General features: G+C 40.5%; 1 protein-coding gene across 1 annotated transcript in view; it reads right to left on the reverse strand.

Moving 5' to 3' along the window:
* The window catches only part of LOC104081993 (alcohol dehydrogenase [NADP(+)]-like), a 19,121-nt gene extending 12,953 nt beyond the window's left edge, over window positions 1-6,168 (reverse strand). Inside the window, 3 exon segments of the mRNA XM_009584934.1 lie at window positions 1-5; window positions 8-80; window positions 6,078-6,168. The exon segment at window positions 1-5 is cut by the window's left edge and continues 33 nt beyond it. Of these exon segments, the coding sequence (XP_009583229.1) occupies window positions 1-5; window positions 8-80; window positions 6,078-6,167 (168 nt within the window). The 5' untranslated portion in view covers window position 6,168.
* Window positions 6,169-10,481: the final 4,313 nt, after the last annotated feature.

A 10,481-nucleotide genomic window follows, 5' to 3' on the forward strand; every position in this document is an offset into this window, starting at 1 on the left:
TCCGTTTCATTGCTGTAAGCTGCTGCACAATCGATGTGGCGATAACCCACATTTAGGGCATATTTCACCGCTTCTTTCACCTGCAATCAGAAACAGATTAATCAATGCAATCAGTGAAAAGGGACATATGACTGGAAGACAAAAAAAAGTTAGGGTCTTAGTGAGGAACACCCCCAAAGCACAGATCTACCTAAGGTCACGAGACTCAAACAGATAGGATACGGTCCTCTGTGGCACAGTCTTTAGGAGTGAAGAGCTAATTGCTAGCAGATGCTCCAAGAGTAACAAGAAAACAGACCATGCACAAAAGCCAAGCATGCAAGGACTCACCAGATAGAATAGGGATTCATTCTTAACAATAGTTGTCACACTTTTCTTAAAGATAAAATGAGCTTTAAGAAGCCGTTTTCAAATAAATCATGGCTTACAAAGACAAATTTTCTGGAACTAACAGACCAATCGATCAATGTCAGTCAAGCCTGGAAGATATCTCCCACTCCCAGTAAATGAAGAGCCTGGTTTCTAATTCCAGAATTCCCAGAGTTTGGATTTGGTTCAACTCCTAACACTTAATTTCTAAGATAATGCTATTTTATGGCACATTTTTCCTTCATGTCTCATTCTCACTGATTGCACAACAACAAAAGTCACCATACGGCTGAATATCAACCCATGGCCTGCAGGGGATCTCCTGATAACGCTTGCAACTTTGCATTTTGCTTTCCACATTGCTGACAATGAAGGCGTTGCCAACAGCAACGCGTCCCTTGCAAGAACCAGAATTACTACAGATTTCAGTGTTGTCATCATCTCCCGTTAGGTTGATGAGCATTAAGTAAAATCTATTTCATTTAATTTCCAGTGGACAGTAAGCACATGTTGTCTTTTACATCTATCCATCTGAAGTGCTACAGTAAGAGCACATCTTACCTGTACAGGGATTTCTATAAATAGCTTTTCACTGACTTGTCTCTCGAGACTGTGGGAGATTGTAAATTACTCTGTGTATAAGGACTGATGCAATAGGGCCCTAATGTATTTATAGAGATTATGTCTCTCTTGACAAGAGATTAAAGAAATGGGTCCACAAAGGCTAGAGAGAGATTGATTTCTTTCAACTTAATAAAGATACCAGCATTTTCAATTTTAAAGCTGACAAAATTATTAACACCAATTAAAGACATGTACAGTCTTGCTTTCAGATGCTACAGAAAGGGGGAATCAAATGTGAAAAAGATCTCTCTTCTACTGGTGGATTTCATTTATTTTTCTTGTCAAGAACTGCAGTAAAGGCAGGCACAGGATATTTTGACTGCATTCTTTGGCATTTTGAGAGGAAAACTGGAATGTAGACCAGTTTCCCTTAGCTAGAATGACAAAGCACTTCTATTACAGCAGTGAAGTAAGCTCTTCCTTTCTCTAGCAGGATGGTATTTACAGTCCTTGTTTCACTTTGACAAAGACATTCCTCAGAAGGTCACTACAAAGTCAAGGTCGTGGTAATTCTGAAATCACTTGAGACATATTAAAGGCTTTTAAGACTCAATATCCACCCTCCACAAAGATGAGAGTTGTGGAGCTGAAGCAGAAAGGAAAGGAAAAACAGCGGTGTTCTTTGTCTATACTAATCCCCTATTTCTTCTATCAGGGTAATAATTTTTTTTAATCCAAGCAGGCACAAAATTTGCCATAAAATGAAGGTAGGCACTTGCAGAAAACTAGGGATAAGGCATTCCAAACATGTCTCTGCAAAGCGATAAACAGGAGGCCTTATTTCTGTATCAGCATGTTTTGATAAATTTCTAGCACTGAAAAATTGGGACTGGTGTCATTTAAATAAGGTTTGGATTTGGGCAAAATCTGTATTTGTGTAAACTACTCTCAGCCTACTAAGACATTCCAATGTGAACTGAGAGTTCCTGTTCCACACGAAAGGCTAACAATCAAGAGAAAATGTGCAAAAAAAGCATTTCTGGAGGGGAAAAAAACACCTAATAACAGATAGATGTAAATTTAAGAAGAGTACTTTGTTTTAACAGAAAGTTTTGTATTTTTGAGATTATGTTCAGACAGATACATGCATTTCCGGGGGGCAGAGAGGAAAAAAAAAGACAACAGAAGCAGTCGGAGATTCATATGCCTCTGGATATTTGGTGTTGTGAAGTAACAACAGCCAAAGGATCCTTCAAACTTTCCATATATTCTTTAGTTTAGCCTGTCAATACTGCTATGGAAGGAGCAATTACTGAGTTCGTTTTGCATTAGGCAAGTTGAGTCACACAGCTTAAGTGTGAAAGTAGGTCTGAAAGGATCTTGAGACATCATCTAGTCTATCCTCATGCCCCACGGTAGGGCCAACTAAGTCTAAACCACTCCTACACACATTTGTCAAAACCTTTCTTGTAAGTGACAGGCAGTCTATTGCAATGCTTAGATATCTTTACGTTCGAACCCTTTTAGATGTCTAACCAAGATGGCCCTGATGCCACATCCTATTCCTCACAGACATGAAATCCATAGCTTCCCCTCTGCGAGGGCTTTTTGCGCATTTGGAAAGCATCAGCAGGCCTTCTCTCCAACCTCTCTTGACTACGTAACTGTAGGCACTTCCATCTTCCATCACAACTCACCTTTCCCAGACCTTGCATCATTGTTGCTGCTGTCTCATCAGCTGGTTCATGCTTTTCTCGAAGTAGTTTGCCCCAAAACAGACACAGTATTGCAGCTGAAGCATTACTCTCCTTCATTGTATTGCAAAGCCCTAGAAACTACATTCCCATTCATACATCCTAGCGAGGGACTTGGCCTTCCCACCCGCCCTCTTTCATTTTTGAAGATGGAGGAACACGATATTGCTAACAATCAGGGGCAGATTCAGAAACAGAATCTGTAAGTCCCAATTCATTATAATAGCCATTACTAAATTTCCAGTTCTTCAATTTGCCCATCACAAGGCAAAAAACTAACAAGCCATCTTTATACTTCCAAGCAACACAGAGTTCAAGTGACTAGGGAACCTCTTCTGCACAGTCCCAAGCCATTATGAGGAGGGTTTCACTCTAACAGTTCCAGTCAATAATACTTGAAAAGAAAAGGCTCTGACAGCCTCCCCTGCTTCCTGCAAAGTTGTCATATTTTAGCAGTCCAAGTACATTTGCTGACAGGAAACAGGAAAAACCAGATCATCAGTCCACCTGAATTCAGATGCAATATGACCAGAACATAAGTGTTGCTATATCACAGTTTGTACATACTGTACTAAAATTTGCTGAAAAGGAACTCAGACCACCATATAAGTAATGCTGACGTTCCCTAAAATAAAGAGCTTTGCCTCCCATCCTTCAGATGTTGAATTCAAGTCCCTCCCTTAATATATACCAGCAGTAGTGAACTTTTGTGAATGTAACCAGGATTCTCTATATTGTCTAACAAACTTTTCTAAGAACTAAGCAGCCTCCTCCATAGCTGCAATCCTGTCACAAGACATGCAGTCTGACTGGTTTTCTGAGGTATGCATTTCCTCTTCGGCTTTCCTGAAGTTTCGCACAGAAATACTACTTCCCTAAGCCCCATGTCTCTCTTCCCCACAGAATCAGCCTCTGCCATAGCAGGTTAGACTGTTCATCAGGTGGGGAACAATCCTCCAGGTTGAAAGCATGGCCCACTTGAGAGAACAGAACAAAGCATTAAAGGATTACAGATAATCAAGCTCTGACATTAAAAAAAAAAATATGCTACTGATATGCTTGATGCTCCTGTCTGAATGGACTTCTCTTTGAACTCATTCATGCTGAGAGTTCATAAGCTTCTGTACTGTGTTCCCTTCCATTCAATAGCTCTCCATCATGTTCCTATGGTAACATGTAAAACAAATTTCTCTTCTAGCATTTGATCATGTAAGACAGAAAACATCCTATTATTTTTATAGGATCTAAACCCTATAAAATCCTATAATCTTCCAATGTAGGTTTAGATTCAGTAATTTCCCCCCCGCTATTCCTAACATCTAGAACACTAGGGCTGCAACGGTGCCTTTGTACTGGACTGCTAAGATCCAGCTACAAGGTCAAGGCTTGTTTAGGATCAGGAATAGTAACAGCAATAATAAAGAAATTACTCGAGAAAGTAAGATCAAGACTAAAAAGCAGGTTGGCAAGGAAAATAATTACAATCTGCAAAATATTCACCTGAAATAATTTAAAAGCCATCCACTTCCAGTCTTGCTTCTAATGCAGCCCTTGCACAAAAGAGCTTTCAATAAATAGCCTCTACTTGGGAAACAGCTAGATTAAATACAATCAATGACAATTCTTCTGCTTCTCTAGGTTTTTGGCCCTTAGTCTTTAATTCATAATTACAATTATTCTCCGTGAACTACATCATGTCCTTTCAAGGGTAAATCATTTGGACGCTGTGCCAAATTGCTGCTATGCTTCTGAATTTTCAAGAGTGATAAACAGGAATTTATTTATTCCACAGGAATAGCAACAACTTCTGTAACTCTGGCCATTTTCATTGTACTTTCTTGATTTTGCCTTCAATACATTCTAGGAATAAGTCTTTGAAGATAGTAGATGTTCCAAAGAAGTGACTCCCAATGACTTCCATGGGACCCCAGAGAAGATGGCTGGATTCCCATGTGGGGTTCAGCTGCTAGAAGCGCTGCTTACTGTGGCAAAATCCATCCGAATTAGGTTTAAATTATGCACAAGCAGGATCTTTCTCCGTTCTTTTATAAGACCGCACTTTCCTCAGAACAGTTAGTGCACAAAACAAACAATGCATTCATATTTTGTTTATTTAGTTTCAGGCATTTTTTTTAGACAATGCATATTTAACTGCTTTGGGTGCACAGAAATTCATCCATTAAGTTCCTGCATGTTAATAAACTTAATTCAGCTGTCAGATGATGTTTTAAGTGACAGAGCTGAACGTTCACCCTTGTCCTCATTTAAGAGGTTGACTGAGCTCTCACACCAATTCAGCTTCCACATTAGCACAGCTTCTATTCCCAACAGATCCACCGTCCTGACAGTTTGGACAGGAAGACCAACAATAAAATGGCTCTGAATAGATTTCATTTTTATAGCTTGTTTCCCACCTTTTCCTCTAGCTGGCATGAGAGAATAGCACAACATCTTGAGAAGGTTTTTAACTTTCCCTCTCAGTCATGAGCACAATGTCATCTGACATACTCCAAAAACCATCATGAAGCTAACGCAAGAGTAGCAGCAAGATACACAACATTTACTGCACCGACATGCAATGGCACACATAATCCAAGGGGCATTATAAACAACAATACCAGCTAAGAATTCCACCAAGCAATGGACATTGCCTTTCACAGCAAGTATATGCAATCTCTTCCCCCAAGAATTTATCTTTTAACTAAATGAAACAGAAAGGAAAAGACAGACAAGAGGGAGAGATATTACAATAGGAGGCACAGGCCATAGCATGCAAACGTTCCCACAGACAGTTTGTAGTAACACACAATTGTTTCCAAGTGTGGTGTTTGCCAAGTCATTGCATTTAGAAGCAGAGTGAATGTCTAATGACACATTAGTCGCCTTAGTGTAAAAGCAGGATGACAAAAGCAAGTTCTTTGTTTTTCTGCTAAACATAGGCTGAGCGCTGGAACAGGACTTATTACAAGAACAACTAGAGTTCTTGCCTCCCAAAATAATGCTTTCAGCAGGGTCATCAGCCCAGGCCAGAGGGATGTCTGGTCAAACTGGCAGCCTGAGGATTTACCAGTGGAAGAGTCAGGCACCATATTATAGTTACAGCACTTTCCCTGTCTCAACCCACTCACCGGTCTCTTTCTGGATTCATCTCCCAGAGCACCACTGTCTGAGGCCTGGGTTAACAAGTCTTAAGGGATCTTCTGGTGCTGCTGCTTTTGTGCCCTAAGGCCTTAGTCATGCAAATACATACATACATTCCACTGACTTCAGTGGACCTAAGACTAAAACCATTCAAGCAAAGGATCATGGCCTCAGATCTAGGATCTTCAAAAAAGGTACACAAACACAAATACTAGTTGAGAGCACAATATTATATTGTTCTCTGCTTACTTGGCCACGTTCACTTTTCCAAGTTCCCAGTCCTATGAAAGGCATCTTCTGCCCCGTGTGGAGTACAACGAAGTCGCATGCTGCAGACATTTTTGCCTAAAGAAGAACAAGAGCAAACTGAGTTTTGTAGCAGTTCAGTAAGTTGCAACAATTTATATTTTCTATGCAAAAATAAATAAATAAAATCATAGAGGTCCTCAAGATGCTAGAATAAAGATGAAGTAGGTTCTTTACAGTTTTTGCTGGTACAAAGGAGATCAATAGCTACGCTGGAGAGACTAGAAAAGGAGCCCTTTTTCTCCTCATCCTTCTTATTCTCTTTTCTCCTTTACAATGCACAGGTTTTAAGATTTCTCAGAGTTGAGAAGTACAAAAAGAAGCATCCTGCAATAACATACAATTAATAGAGAAGCTCAGGTGAAAACATGCTTTTTTTTTTTTAATCAGCAGTAAGCATTGATGAGGCAGAAGGGAGCAAGAGATGTTTGTCTGACCTTAGTGTACAGTAACTCCACAGGACTTCTGCACTAAGTCTTTCTCTTTTACCAACTCACTACCAGCTGGGTCAGGAACCAAGCTCTCATTACCACTGCAGTTGGAGATAAACATATTTTGTCAGAAACAGCTGCTGCAGGTTAAGGTTTGAAGACCTGATACAGTCAGGGTTTTGATTAGGAGTGAATGGTAAAGGCATTTATGAAGGCACAGCCCAGAAAAACAAAAAATAAAAAAATAATGCTCTAAAGAACATCACTGCTGGAGGATCAGTCCCATCTTTTTATGCCAGATACGTGCTTCTTCACTCTTGAATCCCGATTTTCATCAACTCAGAGCTGAACTATAGCTCATTATCAAGGCTGTCTGGCATTGTGAAGAAAACCAGAAACATTTTAGCTTCCTTTGCAACAAGCATAACTGTTTATGAATTGTTATATACCTGCAACAGGCAAATGCTACTAAATGAGAAGAGTACTTTTGTTTTTTTTAAAGACTAAAAAACCCCTCTCTGATGTGAAGTCAGGGCTAGCAGAGTGGACAAAATGGAGGCACTTTCAAAGGTGGACACTAGGAAATAACACCTCAGTACACAGATCACATAAAACTGGTGCATATATAATTTTTTTTTTTAATCATTCTGACATAGAACTAGAAATAGCTGTGTGCAAAGTCAGCTAAAATGCAATAGGTCCTTACACATTTATGTGTTTTGAACCCCCACATAACTTTGTCTTCCTGCTCTTTTCTGTCTCCCTGCTCATTCAGAAAGGGACACTATGTTTTAAAGAGCTGAAAGATTCCTTGTTCCCATACTGCCAAAATCTGCATGTGGACTCTGATGGAAATTCGAAACTAAGAGCTCAACTCTTGCATAAGATGCATTTCAAGTACAAACAGAATGCAATAGCTCTCATTGCTATTATAGAAAATGTCACACACCTGATTTAGCACTAATTCACAGAGGAGTAGCATTCTTCTGTTGCTAACAGGAGAATGAAAAAAGATTATGCAAAGTCAGCTGTCACTCTCAGCATGGGCTCCTCTCTCATGCTTAGCACTGTGATATCCAAGCATCTTCCCTGTGCAATTGTCATGGTTTAACCCCAGCCAGCAACCAAACACCACGCAGCCGCTCGCTCACATCCCACCCCACCCCCTTCCAGTCAGATGGGGGAGAATCGGGAGGGCAAAAGTGGGAAAACTCGTGGGATAAAAACAGTTCAATAATTGAAATAAAACCAAGTAAAACAGTAATAATAATAATAACAACAATAATAGAATATACAAAGCAGGTGATGCACAATGCATCTGCTCACCACCTGCCAACCGACACCCATCCCATCCCAGAGCTGTGAACCCCCCTTCCCGGACCACACCTCCTAGTTTATATACTGAGCATGACATCATATGGTATGGAATAGCCCATTGGCCAGTTGGGTATGCTATGCTCCCTCCCAGCTTCTTATGCACCTGGCAGAGCATGGGAAGCCGAAAAGTCCTTGACCATATAAGCACTACTTAACAACAACTAAAGCATCAATGCGCCCTCAACATTCCTCTCATACCAAACCCAAAGCACAGTGCCACTCCAGCTACTAGAAAGAGAATTAACCATAACCCAGCCAAAACCAGGACAGAAATTCAACAGAACAAAGGTCCAGCAGGATCTTCCAATACCTGTTGCTGGCTTTACAGCTGCTGCAAACAGAAATCTGCTCAGTGGCAAAACTTTTTATCAAAAAGGAAGGTTTTACAGTGTGTCCCAACAACCTCACAAGCTACATTTCTGGTCAAACTGTTAAAAAGAAACCATATTCAGGATGAGCTCCAAAGCTGGCTAGCTGATTTCAGCAGAAGGAAGTTACTTCCCAAGTTCAGCTGTGTCCAAACTCATTAACGTTACTTTTTTAAAAAACAAACAAACAAACAAATGTTACTTTTTTAAAAAACAAACAAACAAAACCAAGAGTGGAAGCATGCGATGCTGGTTGAATGTCTGACTACGTAGGAGCAAAGCATTCACACAACATACTATCCCAAAATAGCTCTGCCTTCTCCACGTAGTTATCATTCTCCTCAGATAATTAAGTCCCAGATGATGCACGTGTTCACACAGAAAGTTTATATTTTCAATTTCTTGCTTAGCTTCTCAAGCCATGTTTTTGTAGATTTACAGCAGATACCAAAGAGCACACTTGTCTTACAGAGAGACATAATAGAGTAGTTGGAGCGATCCTGACCTGAAGGCCATGGTAGACCAAGGATCTGGTGATCCATGTAACAGTTAACCTGAATAGGTCCGGGCTTGTCCTGTGCTGTGCTTCATGTACAGCGTGGCCTTCAGGGCTGTGCTGCAGGGCGCACAACCCATGGCTGCAGGATAAGTTCAGCAGCTAGTTGTAACAGGGGAGTTCTGCAGGCAGCTCGCACTTGAAACTCACCATTACGCCACCTGCATATCCTTGCCTTTATTAAAAAAAGCAGGAAGTTCTCATGGGAGCATCCTTTCTATTTAACAGTAGCTGTTTTCTTGTAAGTGAGTCTCTTAAGTGACTGAAACAGGGTAACTCTTTCTATGGACAGGGTCTGCACAACATGCTGTGCGTGAATGGAGGTCTATTCAATGCTGCACAACTCAGGGTTCCCAGCACCTGAAGGGATGTAAGATTATCAATGCCATCCTCTTTCTTTATAAGGTTAGCTCTAACAAATAGCATTTGAGATGATACTTTACAGAGTCTGAGTGCCTTTCTTATGGGGATTGTAACAGACCAGCACCTCCTGATGCAAAACAGCAGTTAACAAACTAATGGCCCTGAATTTGCACTGAGATGTATTAAGTCCAGATGTTAGTGCTGACGGCAATCATCGGTGAACCAAACTGTGGGTGTATATCTGTTTTTGGGGGTAGGGAGTCAGAGAAGGAAGAATAACAATGACAACCATATTCTCTTCTATTCTGAATTTGTATAGCAATTTTGTAGTCAGCTACATGCAAGTAGGTGCTTTTTACCTGAATTTAGTTGCCTAAATAAAGATATCTTCTTACTCCATGCAATATAGCTAAAGACTTAAGGGTTTTTGATTCACAGTGGCCTATAACACAAGTATGACACAACCATATGCTTTACACAACCATGTTACAAAATCATCTTAAATGTAACACTTCAGCCCAGAAGACAAGGTACATGTTTAATCAATAACTAACATCAGAACATTTTCTAAGAATCATCTTGCTTCACATAACACTGTTGTATATTAACATTGCAGAGAGAGCAGAACTACAGCCTCTGGAGGAATGGTAACACGCCAGAATTAGAAACACTAAAAGAAAATGCACTAATTAATACTTTCCACTCAGCTTCTTCCCCTAACAAGGAGATGTAAGAAAACTACAGTGTCTGCTAGCCATCATTATTTGGTTCATTAAAAAGCTGGAAGCCTCTTTTTAGAATGGCAAAGACAAAAATAAACATAGAAGCAAGCCAATTCTGGACAAGTAAGGTGTGGTTTTGGCTTAACAATACTCACCTCGCCTATTGCCACATTTGCATGAAAGAGTAATGCTCAGAGTAATTCAAGGGCAACGTAAGCAGCCTGGCTAGGAGGATGCATGAATAACCAGAGAAGTGTAAACTACACCTGTGCATCAACCCACAGCTACAACTCATTTTTAATCCAAAGCAAGGAGTCTTCCACCAGCAAAACACACATAAAAATGCATTAAATTAATGTGTATAGATATGCAAATAGGTATATATAGAAAATACGGAAGTCCCTACTACTGAATCGCTTTTGCCCCGCAAACCGGGGCTAACCCTCCATATTTTGGCTCCTCCGGAGGCGCCAAACGTGCCAGGCGCAGCAGCGCGCCCACCTCCCCCTTATCGCGGGGGCCCAGGGCGG

This window comes from Fulmarus glacialis, unplaced genomic scaffold, assembly GCF_000690835.1.
Source record: "Fulmarus glacialis isolate BGI_N327 unplaced genomic scaffold, ASM69083v1 scaffold6729, whole genome shotgun sequence".
Classification (NCBI taxonomy): domain Eukaryota; kingdom Metazoa; phylum Chordata; class Aves; order Procellariiformes; family Procellariidae; genus Fulmarus; species Fulmarus glacialis.